This window comes from Periophthalmus magnuspinnatus, chromosome 13 (genome assembly GCF_009829125.3).
Source record: "Periophthalmus magnuspinnatus isolate fPerMag1 chromosome 13, fPerMag1.2.pri, whole genome shotgun sequence".
Classification (NCBI taxonomy): Eukaryota; Metazoa; Chordata; class Actinopteri; order Gobiiformes; family Gobiidae; genus Periophthalmus; species Periophthalmus magnuspinnatus.
The window spans coordinates 26,606,630-26,627,522 of record NC_047138.1 but is presented as its reverse complement, the minus strand read 5'-3'; the positions used below and the strand labels follow the sequence as shown (position 1 = coordinate 26,627,522).

Below are 20,893 nucleotides of genomic sequence, written 5' to 3'. Positions count from 1 at the left end.
AATTAGTTCAGTCTGACACCTTTTTAAGGCGTCCAGCAGGTGCCAGCAAAGGAGTGCACTGTAGCTGAGGAGAATACACACAATACTTTAATCTTATTCCTGCGCAGTTAAAAAAAAAGAACACTATAGACAAAATACCGCACAGACGCACTCGTTAAGCCTCTCCAGCGCGCCTCCATAGCGCCCCCGCAGAGCGCAGCGGGCTGGTCCTTTAAAGACAAGAAAAAAAGGGAAGCGTCCCACTTCCGGTGTGAAAGACAAAAACAGACAGAGGGGCGTCCCAGCGGAGAGAAGAGGGCAGCGCTTTGACGCAGAGAGGCAGTTTGTTCCGCAAGGTGCACATTTAGCGCAAAGCCAGAGAAGCACGTAGCGCTCCGGCTGCATCCACTGACACAGCACCATGGTGAAGATCAGCTTTCAGACTGTCGCGGGACAGAAGGGGGAGAAGGAGGGCGATGGCGACAAAACCGAAATACTTATCCCGCATCCAATGGTGAGTAGGCTATAGTGCATATTATTGTGCGCCTTTGATTTGTCTGATTTCCTTCATTTCCTTCAATGACACTTATATAATCAGGTGCAGCGCCCTGAGCGGGTCTTAGGGCATCTTGCACCTGCGCAGCTCCAGCAGCAGCGGGGGGTTTGACAGCATCCATCGCCATTTGGCTCCAAACAAAAACATGTCACTGCTGAGACGGTTCCCTCTGCGCCAGTGCGCCACTCACAGCCCAATGCAAGTGAATGTAATGAGCTTCTTGTTAGTTAATTAGACACCTACTTCTCATTATCACGTTTCATTTGCAACACAAGTGTAAAAGTGCTAAAGATGTTGGAGAATTCAGATGTCTGGTTAAATGTACAAAATGGTAGAAGCATTGTGCGGGGTCATTTCTGTGCAGCTCGAAAAGCGGGAACAGTGAAGCGGGATTCAGAATGAGAGAGAGAGAGTAACGAGTAACGAGAGTAATCGATTGTGAAAAGGAGACAGACCACAAATGTCAAGCCACAGATACAGTCTATTTGCATGCACAGAGTCTGATAGGCCTCGGCAAAGTTATGGGGCAGATTGTCCGTCAGACTTTCCCACCTGGTCGTCCAAATGTATCTGTGGAGACGACAGGCCGGCGGTGTGTCACGCGCTCAGCTGGTGCGCGGGGCTCGTGAGGGGCTGAGAACACAAAGAACCGACTTTGACAGAAGCGTTCGCACTTTCACAGTTTTGTCCTTATGCGCCCTCCAAATGTCACCGCGCGGCTGAGACACCAGCGCTTTATCAACTCTCAACCTGCAGCACGAGCAGACACATCTATGTTGTAATACATTTACTTGAGGAACTTTTTTAAAATAAATCCTCTGAATTACTTTGTCACAGCATACTTTTGACTTGAATAAGCAGCCTGCAAAATATGAAACTACATTTTTATTGAATGAATTCTTAACAGTTCAGTTCACTCAATAAGTGCCAAGCAAACCCAGTCATTGTGATGTAAGTGGCTCTTAAAATAGAAACTCTTATAATAGGCAGTGAAGTGTCTTGCCCAAGGACACAGTGGCAGTATTCACATAATATAATATAATATAATATAATATAATATAATATAATATAATATAATATAATATAATATAATATAATATAATATAATATAATATAGCAATTATTTGGATGAGTATATGTTTTACTTAAAGTTGCACTAAACTTACATTTAGTGTTGGAGGGTACCTACTTGTCTCCATAGAGATGTAGTTACTTTGCCTGGAATGTTCCGCAGTATGACATTAACCACCCAAAAGGGTTGATGGCACTAGCCCAATTTACAGGTCAGATCTGTCGAGATCTGCCAACTGCATGTTCCTCATTGTGTTTTTTCAGCTCTAATACTCCTGTAATTGAATACATGCATGCTAGATCAGAAATACTGTGGAACATTCCAGGCCAAGCAATAACATCACTATGGAGGCAAACAGGTGCTGAAGTGCCTACTCCAAAAATTACATAGTGAACTATTTTAACTGAATCGTAGCATATATTGAGTGCAATAGTAGGTGTATAAGTAGTTGTTTTGAAGTATACCTTTGTTGACATCTTGAAATTTAACAAAGCACATTGAGCAAAGAGATTTCTAAGCAGGTTTATGTTCAAAGTCTGTCATCATCTCCTTTGAAGAAACTTCTGAGCAGACATCATTATTTTCTTAAACAAAAGCTGTGTCTGTACAAAGCAGTAGGCACACTCTGTTCTGTCTGCTCCTCCATTGGTGCTGATTTCTAGTGTTTACTATGGAGCGCGTAGTGCCACTGCCAACGCACAGATGGGTTGTGAGACTGGAGGCGTTTGGGAAGATTACTCATCGTCTCAGTGTAGTTTCACTTCCACTGTCTGACAGCTCTTCCTCCGTCCAGGCTCTGCACTGTATCAATGTGCAGTTATGCAGTTTATAAAATGTCTGTCAGATAAGGCCGTAGTGATAAGTAAGCAGGAAGTTAGTGGGAAGATTTGTGTAAGTTGTCAACTTCCTGTAAACATTTCTAGCATGTTCCAGTTGTTTCTCACATTTCATATTCTGTGAAACTGGCTATATTAAAGAGCCCATATGACTCTATTTTCTGATCTATGTTATAATGTAGTTTCCTCATCACAGACATACCTGGAGTTGTGTTTTGTTCCATTCACATGTTTAACACACAAACCCTGCATATTTAGGCTTAATTCTTCTCTCAAACGGAAAATACTCTTTTCCACCTTGTGATGTCATGTGGTAATACATGAAGTGCTCCACTATGTTTTTAAACTCCATTCACCTTCATTAGAAGAATTTCGATAAATTCAGCCCTAGAATTTCCAATCTCTACAAAACAAAAGTAAAGGTAGCTGTTAACTTGAAAGCCACCTCTTCATTACATCACAAGGTTGAACAGAGCATTTTGCACTTTGGAGATGTAGACAGAATGATAATAAAGGGTTTTGTTTCATGTGTGAATGAAACTAAACATAACTCCAGCTATGTTGTTTGAGGGGTAACAACATTCTAACATGGCTTAAAGCTCACAAGAGTCAATTTTGTCTAATATATGACCTTTAAGAAATACCTGGAGTTATGTTTTGTTTCATTTGTGCATAGAGCTACACAATGTATTGCAATCAAATCAAAAATGCCGTTTTGTTGGCATCTCAAAGACTGTAATTATTCCCAGAACAGGATGAACTCTCTGAAGAACTAAATATTCTATCTTTTTATGCAGAAAGATCTTGTCGTACCTTGTTTTGTTTACACCTCTACAAACATGTTCTGATATTCATGGGATTATGTATTTTATTATTGCTCCTGGAGTTGTGTATAATGTGCACTTTGAACAGAGCCCTACTTTTTAAACTTAAATCGCTTATCTAATCACGATCGCAATACGGAAAAATCGCCAGGATACCAAGGTCAGCTCCGTCAGATCTCTTTAAACTTACCAGGCATTAATCTGGTTCAAAAGGGGAAAAGCCATTGGTTTATTGGTCTGCCTAAGTCTTTCCATTCCTATGTGTGATGTTGGGTTTATAATTTTAGCATCTGTAATATTTAGAGGTATATTGTGTGGGTTTTAGATTTCTGTTTAAAAAAATCATCCAGCCCTACCATGTAATGCTTGTTTGGGCTTTCTTACTGTACAATAACACTCTTTACCTAACATTTGTGCATGCTGTGTTTTCTCCAGGAGGAAGAGGAGCTGGTTTTGCCTCTGCGACCCAAAAAGTCCCCTCTGAACGGGCTTTGCTGCCTGACCTTCGGCCTGGTGGTTTTCATGGCTGGTCTGGTCCTGGCCTCCATCTATGTTTACCGCTACTATTTCATCCCTCACGTAAGAACCACTTTAGCGTAATCACCTCCAAATCCACCTAAATTACACAAATAGTGCAATTTCATGGAACAAAATGGGCCGTACCTGAGAAATAAAAGCTTTGACATTATGCACCGCACCTTTCTCTGGGATACAATAGTGAAACAGCAGGACTCCAAACTAGTCTACAACAATAATGTGTTTTTTATGAAATACAATTGACTTCAAAGAGGCGGTTGTTGTGAGATGGAGTTAAGATTAGGGCTGTAACATCTAAACTAACTAAAAAGACATCTGACAGATTCAGATATTTTTCTAATTATTACTTGGTTTGATGGGATAGTACCTGAGGTGAATATTCATCATAATTTTGCATTAGTTAAGAGGCAGTTTGTGAAGAAGTGTAGCAAACAAAAAGTTGGGAAATACAGGAAGTAGCGCTGAGTTCTAAAACCTAACGCCTCTGCATTTTCAGTGGAATTTTGTGTGTTGATGACCTGGGTGGAGACAATTTACTTAAAAGAAAGGCATTTTTCTGACAGTTTAAACATTTTATTTGTCAAATTGTAACTAATGAGTTACTTAGACAGTAACTCAATTGGTAGAGCGTTTGGCCACTGATTTGAAGGTTGGCGGTTCGAATCCCACTCTAAATGTAAGCATCAATGGTTGAGTGGTCAGATCCACTGACCCACAAGTTGACCGTTCAATTCCAGCTCCCACAGATGAATACTGTTGTGTCCTGAGATGTGGAAAAGCACTGTATAAAAATATGACCATTTACCATGTGAACATTTTGGCCCTCGTTAACATTATGGTTGCTGGGTAACACGCCTCCTCGTCTAAAGAAGCCATTTTCTAACACACATTTTTTAAAATATTCTTTTCTTTTCTATTTATTTTAATTTAAATCATTCATAAAAACTTAAAGTCTTAAAGTAAATAATGAATTAAAAGGAGCAGAGAGAAGAGTAATATTACATTACTGGACATTTTTTTGCAAATTAATGCTTGTAAGAGTTGAGAAAATTGATTTTACACCACCGTTAAATCACTTTTAACTCATAGTCTTTTTTGTTTTATTTATTTATTTTTACGCATTTGAATTCAATACAATATATACTATGTTGTAACACCCAACAGAAATACACATTCAAGAATAACATCACAAATGCTTAAATGATTGTAGCCTACACCTTTGTCTGTTTGTTTATGAGCAGTCCTGTTTTTCCATTTGTCTAATCAGATCCCAGAGGAGAACCTGTTTCACTGCAGGGTGCTGTATGAGGACTCTGTGTACGCCCCTCTGCGCGGCCGTCAGGAGCTGGAGGAAAACGTTGGCATCTACCTTGGCGACAACTATGAAAAGATCTCTGTACCCGTGCCACACTTCGGAGGCAGTGACCCAGCAGACATCATTCACGACTTCCACAGGGTAAAACAGGCACTACTGATCCTCAATTAAAGCTGTATTACGTACCTTTTCTGGCAGAGGGGTCCTATACATGCTTGCCTCCATGGAGATGTTATTGGTTTGGCTTGAATGTTCCAATGTATCACTTGTATCTATGGAGACAACTAGGTGATGCTACTGGGCCAAGTTACAGTTACAATCTGTGGAGAGGCGACCCCAATCACAGTTAGAAAGCATGATATTCAAGGTATTTTTGAGCAATAAAAAATCTGTTATTGTAGCCACAATTTGACTTTGTGGACTGTCCTATAAAATTAAAGATCCAAAAATATTTTAAAAGTTAGCCAACATGTTCTTCAAAGTAAGTTCAAGTGTTGGACAAAAAAATCTGATTTGTGTTTTATTACAGAGGCCCACAATAATGTGCCAATCTGGTCATTCTTACAAACTATAAAAAGGCCAATATACTTAGATACATTTAATTTTTCAGCTTTTAATGTAGAGGTAAAAGTAGACAAAAGATGCCGAGCTGCTTCAAAGTAAGATTGATCAAGTAGAAGTAAATGAGATTATAGTGTGATAAAGCTAAAATTTAAATAAATAATGATTTATTCTTTGCAGGGACTGACCGCCTACCATGACATTGCACTGGACAAGTGCTATGTGATTGAGCTCAATACCACCATCGTGATGCCACCTCGAAACCTCTGGGAACTTCTCATTAATGTCAAGGTAACTGAAGGACTCTGAATGACTATCTCACCTGCCTAAGAATCTAAAGGGGAAAAAAGCTAAACTAAACTAAAGAGTGATCTCAAGCAGGAAAAAATCTTGTCTCGTTGCTGTAACATGGGAGGTATCACCTCAAAAATATTACAGTAATTAAACTTGGCAGCATAACATGGCCATTTATCGAACATCAATAAAAATAGAAAGTTAAAATTTTGTTTTCCAAGTTAAAATAATAAGTATTTCTTGCAGAAGGGTACGTACCTGCCTCAAACCTACATCATCCACGAGGAGATGGTGGTGACGGGGAAAGTGCACAACATGCGTCAGCTGGGCCCCTTCATCTATCGCCTGTGCAATGGCAAAGAGACATACCGCCTGAGCCGTCGCCTCACACACAGACGTGAGTAGACCACTGCCATGCAGATCACTCAGATAATACAAGTCAGGCTTAGAGCCAGAAAAGGGAAGTGAGAAATTAAGTATGAGAAAACAGTCCCAGGGAGCGTTTCCATTACAAGACCACAAGGGTGTGATACTGGTCCAGCAAGACACGCCCAATGACATGACATGCCATTGGGCGTGTCCACCACAAGGAGCTGAACAGCTATAAAAAGACAGGTGCTAAAGGAGCATCAACACTGATTAGTGACACAACAATAAGCAGTGATGAAGAGTTTAAGCACATCATGCTTCTCTTCATGAATCTGAACACGCTGCTGTCTGTCACCGAGCGTCAGAAGCAGCAAATGTAGAGCCACATAGCTGCCCGAGACCTTGGCCTATGCTGCGCAGTCAGAGATGGTGTGATGTGATAGCCCCAGCTTTCACTGAGGTAGTGTGGTTGGAAAATTTTCAGATGTCAGAAGAGACACAATGCCAGAATTTTGAGTACCTGTGTGTCAGGGTTAAATCGCAGCTGGAGACAAGAAACACACGCTTCAGACACTGTGTGCCCCTGCGCAAAAGAGTTGCTGTTGCTCTTTGGAGGCTGGCCACCAATGCAGAATACAGGACCATTTGTTTGGCGTCAGCAGATCTGTTGTTTGCAGTGTGTACAGGGGTTTTGTGAGGCTGTATGCACAATCCTGCTCCCAGAGTTGATATCGTTCCCAGACCTGGAGCAGTTGAAAACCAGGTTTGCACTATTTGTTTCACCACACGTGCGCCACTACTGGCACCTGCTGGTCTTTCAATGACTGCGTGGAGGCGCGTTTGCCTCGCCTTCCGCGAGCTAGGCGCAGGTCCTAAATGTGCCAGACCCCTTTGGAAGGTAGTGCCTCCAGCGCCTCTATGGAAACAAGGCTTTACTTGCCATGAAATTTAATATGCATATCACCAGCAGATGGCACTAGACTGAATCTGTTGGCACACTGAGGAGTAAAGCATTTTATATGAAGCTAACACAATGGCAGCAAGTATCAGAGTTGCTAAGCAGCGCAATCAAGGCAATTTGAGCACCAAAATGTTTAGAACTGAAAATATAGAGGACCTAAATGGACTTAGGTCTATACCAGACAGTGTGTATTGGAATAAGGGATAATTTGTCCGAAAGGGATTTTGCTGTGCTTCATAACATTTCTACCTGGAGTTTTAAAATGAGTCCACTACTTTTTGTTTTACAGGCCTGAACAAGCGTGACACCAAGGACTGCCACCACATCCGCCATTTTGAGAACACGTTTGTGGTGGAGACCGCCATCTGCGAAGAACCATAGAAGAAAAAAAAATCATACTTACCACTCCGCTGTTTAAGCGCATCGCCAGTCACTTCCCAAGCCACTGTAGCAACCTCTAGTGGAACATGTCTGAGTTGCACTTTACTATAACGTTTTAATCCGTTTTTTTCCTTGGGTAATAATTTCCATTGGTTAATAGCCTACTTCCAATGTGATGCAATACTTAACAAATGGTTCTATCACAGGATTTTTCCATGTAGCAAAGTCTAAAGGCAAATAATGCGTTTTGGTTTAACAATGTCTCAATGGGATTTGTGAATGGTTACTGTTGTTAAGAGAAGGCTCCATGCGTCGTTTAGGTGACTGTGTTGTGTTGTATGTTTTATTTCTCATGAGATTTTTTAACTTTTCTCCGTGCTACTTCTCAGCTTTTTGCAAGGCATACTTCTCTGCTTAACAAGCCAAGCACATAGATTTGAATAAGAATTTTATGTATTTCATTATATTGTACAGTGGTTGTCAATTGTTCACACATAGTACAAGTACGACTGGATTTAAGATGGCATTACAATTGTTTTATAAAGTGTAACTGAATTTGGGGCATAGTATACTAAATATTGAGTAGGTGTAATTGGATACATGTACTCTATCTATGTGCAGAAATTGTTCAAAATCTTGGTTGTCCTTGTTTCCACGCAGGGCTTTATAATGGACTTAAACTGATCTGAGCCAGTTGGAAATCCAAATGGGCAAATCCAGATTAAACCACTAAATCACTTATAAACAAGAAGTACACCAGGTCTTTAGTCAACCAGGACAAAAATTTACTAAGGCTAAACCTGGACTTAACCATCTCAAAACCTGCCTGGGTGAATTAATGAAGCAGATTATTACGTGACAGTTGCGATTTACACGGATAAACCAATTTGGGGTCATACCAAACCTATGTATAGTGATTTTTAAAATGTCTGCAAATGGTCTGAATCAAATAACACTGTCATATGTTTACACACACCATACGTCTGATCATTATCTGATTTCTGGGGTTATGGGATTACCGAAATGCCATGTGAACATATTATATTATATATTTTGATGAGAGTGATCTGATTTCCTTCTGACCTGTGCGGGTTTTGACAAGGGCAGGGCTAACTGACGTGTCAAAGACAAAAAAAAAAAAAAAAATATATAGTTGTTTTTTTTCAGACCAAGGTTTTGTTAGTGAGCAGCCGAAACTGTCAGGTATGAAAACAAACTAAACCTTGTCATGAAAAAAGAATGTATTAAAATAAATGGAAGACCAGATGAACCTCATTGGGCAAGAATAGTTAAAGATTGAAAAAGTTATTTTAAAATTCACTGTACTTTGCCTCCCAAATGTAACAGTTACAGTAGAACTTACAGTAGATACGTCTGTTCTAGTTCTATTTTTACTGGCCATGATGGAACTGTCAGATTTACTAAATAACATGATGTTACTACTAGCAGAGCCCCGTACTTGCACCACAGTTTGAAAACCACTGCTGTCATACTTATAGTGACTTTTGATGACATATTGCTTTGCTTGCTTTATATGCTTTTGCTTGGCTTTTCAGCTTTTCTTTTTATACAATTTCTATTGAGTTAAACAGGGTTAAGCTAATATTATTAAGCACATTTTGTAAATTTAAACACTGAAAAATGTTAGCCTAATGATTATAATTTAGATGCATACTTGTCATCGTAATGCATTTGTAAATTAAAAGCCCTAATTTCTTGCATGTTGTTCGTCCCTAAGAGGAAGCAGCAATGTTAGGATGTTTTGTAAAATTATGCTCAAGCCTTAGTCCAGATTTCGGGCTAAAGTCAATACTTCTGAAAAGGGGCTAATTATTATTGTAAAACATGTTAGTTACAACTCGACTCTGATCTGTATATTTTGTCTGCCATTGGAATTTGTCTGTGAATAAAGTAGTAATAAAGGTATGTTTTCATGTCTCATTTGTGCTAGTCCCAAGCATAGAAAAATGTTTATAAATGGAAATTGGTAGATGGCAGACCCATAGGTTTAAGGTGCGATTCCAGCTCTCACAGATGAATAATGCCGTTCTGTCCTTGGTGGAAGTCGCTTCACCCCTCTCACCTCCAGTATCTGCGTACATTGGTGTATGAAGTAACGCGCATGAAGGTGGAAAGGCTCTATTATCTGTTAAAAAATAGGCTTTAGTACAGTTCTCCACTGTCTAAAGACTAAAGAATTTGTAGACTCTTAACATTTGGAGATGTCACTGCATTGCTTGGAATGTTCTACTGTATGCTGTTAAACATACCTTTTTTGTATTTAAACCAATACAGGTGATTTTATTTGCTAAAAAAAACACCTGTGTTGGTGGCCTCAATACAGGTAGATACATTTAATGCCATACTATGGAACAATCAAATCTAGGCAAAGCTAAATCTTCTCCACGGAGACAAGCAGGTGCTATGCAGGATTAAGAAATGTTTTAGTTATCTTAGTGTTATAAGCACTGCAAAATGTAGGCCATATTAAACACATTGCTCTAGTTATTGTGTGTACACTGTGTAAATTGTATATAATAAACAAAACTCAACGTAATACACTGCAGGTTACTAAACACTATTTATGTAATCTAAACAAATGTGAATATGTAATTTTTAATCTTTGCCTTTTTGGGATCCGATCAGGCTGTTAATTGTTCTCCTAGTCATTGCATCATGTTGTTTACGTGTGTCTGTCCCACTTACTGTGTCATTATCCCTGTATTGCAGAAACCTCCCCTAAAAACACTCAAACAGATTGTCCCGTTACATCAATCAGGCAAAACGTTATGGCACCTCTCTGTCAGGGTCTGCTTTAACCCAGAAGGCTCTAACCCAGTTGTAACCATCACAGTTCATGTCAAACAACACTGCTTCAAAAATAAATAAACAAATAAGATATACACAAGTTGTTGTTTTTTTTTTTTTTATTAAATATTGACCTTATTGAAATGTATTATGTCACCCTTTCCATTTAATTATCTTTTTAAAAAAATCTAAAATACAATTATAGCTTTAATTACATAAAATATTTAATTTGACTGGCAGATCAGTGCAGCTCAGTCACAAGGGAGGAGCTTGGAGTAGAGCCGCTGCTCCTCCAGATTGAGAGGAGCCAGCTGAAGTGGCTCAGGCATCTATTCCGAATGCCTTCTAGATGGCTCTCTGGAAAGGTGTCCAGACATGTCTCACTGGAAGGAGGCCTCGGAGAAGACCCAGGACATGCTGGAGGGACTATGCTGTAGGGCTATCCTGTGAACGCCTGGGAAAAAATAGAACTATTTATGGCTTTATGCATCTACACAGCCATTTGAAGACTTTAGACCATTTATGAAAATATAATATTGTGTTTTGAATTGTCCCTTGCTGTGGCAATAGTGCCTATTTTATCCCTGAAGCATAGATACAAATAAGATACTGCTCCTTTTTTGCATATGCTTTTCTTCCCGTCATGGGCTGTAATGTTATGGCTGATCAGCGTAATATGATTTAGCAGAGCCTGTGTGCATGTTGCCAGATCCCTGTTTACTGGTGGATCAGTCTCAGTCTGCGGCTGAGGTCATAGAGCCTTTTACAGTCTGCTCTGGGCTTACACCAGTCTGCTCCATCTGCTCAAGATTAGCTCCATGTATCCAGCGTCCAACTGAGAGGCAATTAAGAGAATTACAGGATCTGTATAGTGCTGAAGCATGTATTTTTGGGATCTAGGAGTTTATATTTTAAGTTGAATGTATGCACTGTATATACTATACCATATGACGCCTCCCCTGGATAACAACAGATGGAAATCAGCTTTTAAGCTGCAGTCTGGTAGAAGCACCTCAGGTTTTATTAATTCATGAATTAATTAACCATTGGATTTATATCGTGCCTTTCAAGACACCCAAAGCTCTTTACAATGCATTATTAATTCACTCCGCACTCAGTGGTGGTAAGTTACTGTTGTAGCCACATCTGCCGTGGGATAGACTGGTGGAAGTGAGGCTGCCAAGCTGCGTCATTGGCCCTCCAGCCACCACCAACACTCACACACACAAAACATTCATACTAGGCAATGGTGGTGAAGTGCCTTGCCTAGGGACACAACAACAGGTTTTGCCACTGCGCAACTGTGGCACCTGGTATTCCCAGCGGTCTCCCATTACAAGTACTAACCAGGCCCGGCCTGATGAGATCATTCTTTGACAAGCTGGTATGACCACCTGCCATCTGTAGTCTGATTTCTTCAGGACAGTATCCCAGGTGTGTGAGAGTAAAAAGGCTCCCTCGTCCCAGTTTCAAGTCCTGCGGGCACGTTTCCGTATTTCGGAAACGTGCATCCTTAATCCAGTGGTGATGTTTGCTGTCCTCTGTCTCACTGATGTTTGCTCTATCCTAGTCCATAATATGGTTCTTTCTTTTGCAATGGTCAGAAATGGCTGATTTGAGTCGCTCCTGTTCTGCTTTGTGTTTTGTGTTTCCTTCTCACATTCTGTCCTATGTTCCATAGAGTACTGACAGCCCTCCCTGTTTCCCAGATGTAAGTTTTATTTAATAGACATGCAAGGTATTTCATATATCCTCCTGAGACCTGGCCCATTCATTTGTGTCCTTCATAAAGAGCACTGAGTTACCCAATCTATCCTTTAAGTGTTTTGAGATCTCTTAATTCCGGATGTACTTTGTGGAGCATATCTAGGGCTTTCTGTTGATATATCCTTTGTTCGGCTGGTATTTTTGAAATCGCCTTTTCCTTTAAATCCAAAATGGCCGCTATTCAAAATGGTACATTTTATGGTTCGAGGAAAGGTAAATCAAATATCCTTTATTTATACAATTTTAATACATATTTTCATATGTATTTGTATTTCTTATCTCTTTAACAGTAAATGTAGTAATTATTTCCATAATTTTAATATTTGTGTCTTAAAACAATAACTCATTTATAAATGTCCATTATAATGGATGCTGGGACACTTGTGTTATATTTGATGGGCCTTCTTTTTGTAGCTGACAGAACTGAAGCACAAAGAGTTTGCCACTAAATTACTGTATGCCTGATTTGAAAGATGAGGATGCACACCAACCTGAGATTTAGAATTCAGAACGTTTTCAGAACCTTTCAGTGATTATGATAGACGTAGATGCAGCCTAAATCTTGATTATCTTCATTTTATTGCTAAAACTCAGCACTGATTAGCCTAATTTAGAAAATAAAATATTTAAATAAAATAAATATTTAAACAATCTACAATTTATTAATTACATAAAAATCTATTAAAAGGGTTGGTTCTCCAACCAAAGTGAGCCACCGCAGAAGAATAGCCTTAGACAGAGAGCAGGAGTCTAGTGGTGACAGTGGCTAAACTCCTCAAAGCCATGTGCAGATGGTGGACAGCTTTACACTGTGGACTTCAGATAACAACGCTCTAGTTTTGCTTTAGCCAAAAGAAAGTGGCTCGGGGCATACTAAACTAGTTTGGACATTTAGTTTTGGATTTCACATGTCATGCATTAAAACATGAATCATTCTTTTGAGAAATACCTGAACAGTGTAAAGCTGCACTCATCTTTGTCCCTCTGAAACTGAGGCCATTCTTCTCTGATGGTTCCCTTTAAATCAGATCTTGGTTGGCTTAGGTTTGTTCCAGTGGCTTTTATAGAGAGGCTGCATCTTTCAAAATCAGTATCAATCTGCAGAATTCACCACAAAGGGACTCTAATGAAGGTGCAGAAAATCACAGCAGTTCGGGTGTTTGTACTGTTTAAACCTTTTGCAGTTCCTTTTTAGTAGCCTATCAGTTTCAAATCAAATCAAGCTAATTTATAAAGCACATTTAAAACAGCCAACTCATACCAAGTATAGGCATTAAAAACTAATTAAAAACACAGTGAAAACACAGTATAGCAAAGATAACTAAATACTATATAAATATACATACTTGCACAGCAGAGGAACTGTATTCTTTATTGAGATTGTTTCTGGTTTGACAGGAAGTGCCTGTTTGGTGATATGGCTGCATAGTGAGAATTGTATGTAACTCATACATGGCCTTAACACATCTTTCATTCTTTCATATTTGCTTATTTAAACACTTGTATGTGCATTGGTTTACAGACAAATATCAAAACTGAAAGCATTAAGTACATTTTCCCCCTATCCCGACTTAATTAAATATTAAACCAGCAAGGCGGCGTGCCCAGTCCCCCATATACTACATATGGGGGAAGGTACCGGGGAACATAGGATCCAACACCAAGCAATCCAGCTGCTAATTTTAAAGAAGTTAGTTAGCTGGCTTTGTGTGCATGAGCAAGGGGACTTGGTTCCTCTGACTAATAGGGCTGGGATGAAAAAGGAACTCAATAGGAGTTTGTTTGTGGCTGCACTATGATAAAAATTGAATAAACAAATAAAACTTTCTGAGGCAAATGTAGGGGCTTTTCAGAGATGTTGGACATCAAAAAAGTTGTTATTGTTGAGTTGTTAACTTCATCTGGATTTAACACCAAAATGTCCCCAGTGTCCATTACACAGGACATGTTTTGAAATTATAAATAAAAATAAAATTAACAATATCCAAATGCTAAGATGTTTATTTATGCCCAAATAGATAGAAAATCACAAAATATATGTTACAATACACTTTTTTTCCCCTTTGGGTCCCAGGAAGATATGACATTACACTTGTGCTCCAGTTCTAGGCTTATTTTATCTTTTGAGTGGACGAGTAGTTGCCTGAGTTTCCTGTACAGCCTATTGTATTTTTTCATCGCCTTCTGCACTGTCTCTGGGATACTGCCCTGAAGAAGTCGAATTGCAGATGGCGCTGTCGTCCTGCCTTCACCGGGAGGAAAACAGCGCCCAAACCTGCTTAACTGAACTGACCGGACAAGTCACCGCGCCATCACGTGACCGCTTAGAGGAAGAGCGCTAGTGAGCAGTCCAAACTGTCAGGTATGAAAACAAATTTAACCTTGCTCCGATTTATATTATAGATCCAAAAAGTACAACATAGAGCAGCTAGGGCACTGGGCTGGTTTCTTCACTACAGTTCAAGGTTAAATGAAGGGAAAAAGAAAAATATTAAGTGCTAATAGACCTATTGTTAGATGCTAAAACATTGCTTACCATGGTACCACGTTTTTTAATTGCCTGCCCCAGTACATATATATTATACAAGCAACTTTTGAAGTCAAAATAACTTATAAAGTCGTTTTTAAGATATTTCTAGCATTCTTCTTATATTGTGGTTTCATAGTGGAAAACTAATTTATTTATGTGTAAAGTTGTCACTAAAGAGCAAGAACCACGAAAATAGCAACAACCAAGCTGACCAAAATTTCAAGTGAGTAAAAGTAAAAAATTGCCACTTCACTTCCTCTTTTATAACCATTAAGGGTAGGCCTATAGAAAAAATATGGTTAAAGATAAGAACAAGCATCACTTCCTTCCTTCTTTAGCTGAAGAAGAAGTTGCATGCATCTTAAGAAAACGTGTTAACTACATTCTAGTAACTCATTTGTAAACATCAGGCTAATCTCTAAAATGGAAGTAAAACTGCTCATATTAATCACATTTTTATGATAGTCTAGGCACCACCTGATTGAGATATTAATGTAAGGTTTTATATTTTATAGACATAGGGCCAAACTTCTACAGTCCCTTAAAAAAGGATACTTTTTAAGTATATATTTTTAGGACTTACATTGTAACTACTGGCCTATATCTTTGAAAGTGGCAAGATATCATACTTAACAGGTTTTGATTATTCAGGATCTCAAACTATGCTTTTAAGTAATTATTTAGTGGTACCATGCACTACTTTTTGAGCTGGATGTTACTGCATTGCCCATAATATTCTACTTTACAGCTTTAACTGACTAAAAGATTGATCAGTTTTTTTACCATAATGTGGAACAACCCAAGACATTGACATGTCCATTGAGACAAGACCAGATAATTTACATAGTGCAGCTTTAATTTGAACTGTGATGATGTCCAAGGTTACTCTCAAAGAACACTGATTATGAGGCCAGCCAGAGGTGAGCTGGTATTTATTGGGTTTATTTGACTTTAGAAACATGATTTTGTCTCAGATCTTGGTCTGGATTATTGCTCTTCAGTTTGATGAGGGGAGGTCAACTCAAGTGTAATTTAATGGAATAATTTTCACTTCCGTTGCTATAGCTACGTGACAGAAATAGGCTAGAAATCTGTGAACTAATTTAGACCATTCCCATTTTAGCTACTGTCAGCAGAGGTTTTGTTTTTGTTTTCATGTTATTTCAGGAAGAGAATCTCATGATAAGGAAGTTTAAATAATAATTTTAGTAATTATATGTTTAGGATCTAGATATGTCCTATTATTGAAGAAACCTATTTGAACATTGATTAGAACATACTAGAGGTATTTGAATGCACCACTTATCACCTCTTTGAGATCACTTGTAGAGTTTAAAAGACTTGTTTATGATTTTAGACCACATGTTTAAGAGGAAGTAAATTATACCAGTACCATAATTCAAAGCCTTTTTGTTCCTTCTCACCCAATCTGCTTCTTCAGTTCCGGGCTGGTGGACCTTGCCTTATATTTATATCTAATAGGTCAGAGTTTGTGCTGCAGTGGATGGTGTGAATTGAAAAGCAGGTATTGGTCAGTGTGTGTGGGCTTCCTGAAGACTTCTACCTGAAGTCACCAGTCCTCTCCTATATCGCAAACAACGAAGTTAAATCTGTCAACTGGACAAACCTTGTAGGAGTGAAGACGTTTTGCTGCTCATCCAAGCCGTTTCTTCAGTTCTGGTCAGAATGCTGGTGGCCACTGCAGTCCTCTCCTATAGTTACTGCACAATCTAAGAAGGCCAGTTTGCTCTCCTTGGCCTCTTCGCATGTGAACTTGATGTTTGGATCCACAGCATTAACATGTGCTACATGATTTTAGTGTGGTTATCATGCAAGTAGCAATACCAATGTGTGGATGGAGTGTCTGGAAAAGAGATCAATGCCTTCTGTTGAAATTGTTCCATTTATAAGTTAGCAATAATAGATATAAGGCAGTGTCCACTAGCAATCTGACCACAACTGAAGAAGTGACTTGGATGAGCAGTGAAATGTCTTCTTTCAAAAAACATTTTGGCAGAATTGGATTTTTCTTCACTCCTGCAATAGAACCACTATGATCAGTACCACATTTGACCTTGAAGTTACAAAACTCATTTTTAACCATTGTAAAACACCACAAAATACAGCTTTAGTGTCCAGTATTTACAGATTACAGAAAATCACCTCTATTACTGCTGTCTTCCTTTGAGCAGGTCACCATGTCAACTTACAAAGGACCACAGGGCGCTCTTATTGGCTTATTGAGCTCCGTTTCTATGGCGACAGCATTACCCCATACGCCCTACAAACCGAGAGGATGGTTCAATTTAGCAGTCAGCAGGTGTGAGACATTTTTGCACTTGGCTCTCAGTTTCATACCTTTGGTTCTCTCCAGTAATAGCTATGCCAGTTGTGGACACTCACATGACAAAATTCCACATCTAATAAAATATAGTTAGCATGTAGCATATAGCATACAGGTCTCAGCTTTCCATGTTGTCAAAAGAATTCACATTACTAAAGTTTAATGGCAAGTGTATGGGTAAATTAATACAAATGTAAAGGTCGTATATTACACAAAATTGATTCTTTTGAGCTTTAAGCCCATGTTATAATGTCGTTACCTCCTCAACAACATACCCAGAGGTATGTTTTGTTTTCATTCACATGCATTATGAGTCTGTCTATATCTCCAAAGCTTATAAATGCTGCGTTCCACTGTGTGATGTCATGTAGTGGTAGTTTTCAAGTTAATGGCTACTTTTTACCTTTAGTTCTGTAGAAATTGGAAGTAGAGCTGCAATGGAAATAGAGCTAGAGCTGAAATCATCCAAATGATTCTAGTAAAGCTGTATAGAGTTTAAAAACACAGTGGAGCATTGCCTGTATTACCACATGACAAATTTGGAACAGAGTGTTTTCCGTTTGAGAAAAGAACCTAGCCTAAATATGCAGAGTTTGTGTGTTAAACATGTGTGAATGAAACAAAAAACAACTCTAGCTATGTTTTTGATGAGGAAACAAGATTTAAAGGACCTGTATGTGTGCTGATTTATTCTTAGTTAGGCCTACAAAAACATTGGACATGATGGCCAAGTTGTTTTTGTTGATGTTTTGGTTCTCAAGACAGAATGAGCCTCACATGAATCTCTCATTTTGGTCCAGTTCCAACCTAAATCCAGTTGATTTAAATCTAAAAGGACTCCTTCTAATCTAAACCCCAGTGCCTGCTGCAAATTATTAATCAGTGCAAGTGCACCCTCTCCAGCTCAGTGAATGAATTCTGAAGGTTCTGAGCTTTCACATGAGCCATGGTTTGCCTTCATACTGAGAATGGAATGAATAGAACTTTTGTGTATCTTCTATGCAGGTTAAGACACCTACATTGACAACCCAGGTTCAGTTAGGATTGTAGTACTTTTTAAAGCACAGGCTATATATACACTCCCTTTCAACTTTGCACTACCTACAGTTTACCACAAGATGTCGCCATTGTTTTTCATACTATATCTTCCCTTGGTCCTGTGCTCTTCCCAGATGCACCATCCAGCTTTGACGTGCGCTGTCTGGAGGTCTCCCATGAGGCTGCAGTGAGAGACCTGATGGGCACGTGGTGTGAGCACGCAGGCGGTAGAGGGGAGAGGTAAGATATCTGTCTACACACTCACTGGACATAACTCAGTGTGAAAGATTTATGAAGGAGAGACAGTCTATTATGCTGAGACAAGAGAACAACATATGCACCAAGGACAGAAATAGACAGGGTTGAGTGGGCCTGTGATTTTCAGTTGGCAGCGATGAGCTAATAGGCCTACAGTTTCTTTTTCTAATTTTTTTTTCGAGCAGATTAATGAACTCATGTGTCACACTTAATGCACATTTCACATATTTTTTCTTATTTAATTTCGAAAAGGAGTGGGAAGAAGACTTATTCAGTCCCACCCCTGTAACATTTACTTGAAGCTGTAAATTGCTAATTAATTCACAATTTATCAAAAAAATAAATCAAAACTCCAATCATCAAATAAAGAAGAAAATATTGAACAAAAGCATCAAGTTTTTTTTCACAACATAATTATGTTTCTGGTAAAGCCTCTTCTGTGTTCTTGTCTCACAAATATGATATTGGTTTGCCTGAAATGTCTTAGAGTATGGCATTACATTTCTTTATCTCCATGGAGAAAAGGTTACAGGTCAGATCTGCGGAGAGGTAACCCCACTTGCAGTAAGAAGGTAGGCTTTTTTTTAGGTATATTTGAGCAGTAAAAACATTTGTATTAATCTTATTGCCTTATTGAGACAGGCAGGTTGCTGACCCTCCACCAGAAAAGTTGCATAGTGCATCTTTACCATTACATCATAGCACTTAGGTCTATCATCCATCTTCTATATAACCCTTTTCAAGAGAGTAGATTTCTATGGAAAATGGGTTCATCATAGTTTGATTCACTTTCTATCACCATTTCAGTTGACAATATTTTTTTTAGGTGGCCTGTTGTCTTACTTAAAATATTTCCCTGGCCAGACCAAACCTGTGAAGACTGCAGTTGTCCGTTTTCAGTGCTGAATTTCCTGCTCCATCACATCAGGTTTACTAACATGCATGGAGCAGACGAATCTTGGAAATCTGTTGCAACATATGCCAGTGGTTGCTTTCACTTCTTTCACTTCATCTAAAAATCTCTTCTGTGGCCTTCCTCTAGGCTTCCTTTTTTCTGGCAACTCTAACCTCAGTCGGGATGTAAAAATTCATCATAATTGTACAGCAACATTGATTTTGTTTATGTAAAGGTGCACTATGTAACTTTTCTGGAGCACCACCTTGTCTCTATAAAGATGTTACTGCTTTGCCTGGAATATTTTATCACATGGCATTAAAGGGTCGTGTCTTAGAGCAAGATTCGTTTTGCCTCTGTACCCTTGCTGGAAGAAGTACTTCATTTTGTTTGAACAAAAGAATACTCAATTAAAAGTAAAAGTATCACATGAAAAATATACTTAAGTAAAAGCACCTGTTCAGGTTTATAAGACAGTAAAAACATGTACTAAACCATCTACAGCATCTTGTCTGTTTTTGTTCAAATCCTCATGCTTTTAATGCTCAAAAATCCACTGATCTAACTTGGCCTTGTCACTTTACCAAGTTTTCTCCTTGGAAATAGATAGTGGTAGATGAAGTACTCAATTTTGTCACTCAAGTAAAAGTGCAGATACCGGACCAAAAAAGTATCACATGAAAAATCTACTTAAGTAAAAGTATTTAAGTACCAATTTAAAAAAGTACTTCAAGAGTAAAAAGTAAAAGGCTTCAAATGTAATCATTTTGATAAAGACTTAAATCAACCGTTTATCCTGACTGTTTTTATTTTTATATTTTAGTTTGCTCAAATTATGATCGTGTTAAAAATAAATGCTCACTTTTCAGCAGGTCTCACAAATCATAAAGATTACTTTTACTTTTCAGTCCAGTTAAAAAATGTAGTGGAGTAGAAAGTACAGATACCTGCTTCAAATGCAGTGAAGTAAAAGTATAAAGTACCCAGTTTAAAATCTACTTGAGTAAAGTACAGATACCTAAAATTTTACTTAAGTACAGTACTTTACTAATTGTACTTCATTATGTTCTAAAGAAAACAGATGCACTTGGTTTGTTTGTTTTTGTGATTCCTACTTTGCCTTATATGTGCCTTATATTTCTCACCATTATCCCTGCACTAAGGTATTCTGTCCCTCCATCTGTCAGTAGATGCGCCCGCATGTCCAGCTGGCTCAGAATGGCCTTTTCTCGACCTGATCGTGCAGATAACCTCCTCAGTCCTTATCACAGAGTCCTGCTTTGGAGATTTGAGCCTGATAAAAACCCGGGACACTCACACTGTTGCACGCTGCTGCTTCTCATAATGTTATCTCACCATTCACCCATGTTTTCAGTAACACAACATAATACTATCCAGACTTGTTTAATTTGAATAAGTTTAACTCTTTTCCATTTTTACAAGGACAGTTTAAATATGCTGTTTGTCGGCTACTGTCCTGCGCTCATTAGTTTTTATATGGGCCAATAAACTTTAATGGTTTTGTGGTTTGTTGGTTTTGTTTACAATGTGGTTAATGCCTCGTCCTG

General features: G+C 38.7%; 1 protein-coding gene across 1 annotated transcript; it reads left to right on the top strand.

Moving 5' to 3' along the window:
• The first annotated feature begins 103 nt into the window (after positions 1–103).
• Positions 104–9,608, top strand: itm2ca (integral membrane protein 2Ca). The gene is made up of 6 exons (XM_033977298.2): positions 104–493; positions 3,703–3,846; positions 5,072–5,260; positions 5,861–5,971; positions 6,221–6,371; positions 7,594–9,608. The coding sequence occupies exons 1-6, from the start codon at positions 401–403 to the stop codon at positions 7,683–7,685; spliced, it is 780 nt and encodes a 259-aa protein (XP_033833189.1). The 5' UTR covers positions 104–400; the 3' UTR covers positions 7,686–9,608.
• Positions 9,609–20,893: the final 11,285 nt, after the last annotated feature.

Excerpts from the sequence above, each read along its gene's own strand:
- itm2ca (XM_033977298.2), top strand. The coding sequence starts at position 401 with ATGGTGAAGATCAGCTTTCAGACTGTCGCGGGACAGAAGGGGGAGAAG. Across the intron at positions 5,972-6,220 it reads AACTTCTCATTAATGTCAAG|AAGGGTACGTACCTGCCTCA; the intron begins GTAACTGAAGGA and ends TATTTCTTGCAG. Across the intron at positions 6,372-7,593 it reads CCGTCGCCTCACACACAGAC|GCCTGAACAAGCGTGACACC; the intron begins GTGAGTAGACCA and ends TTTGTTTTACAG.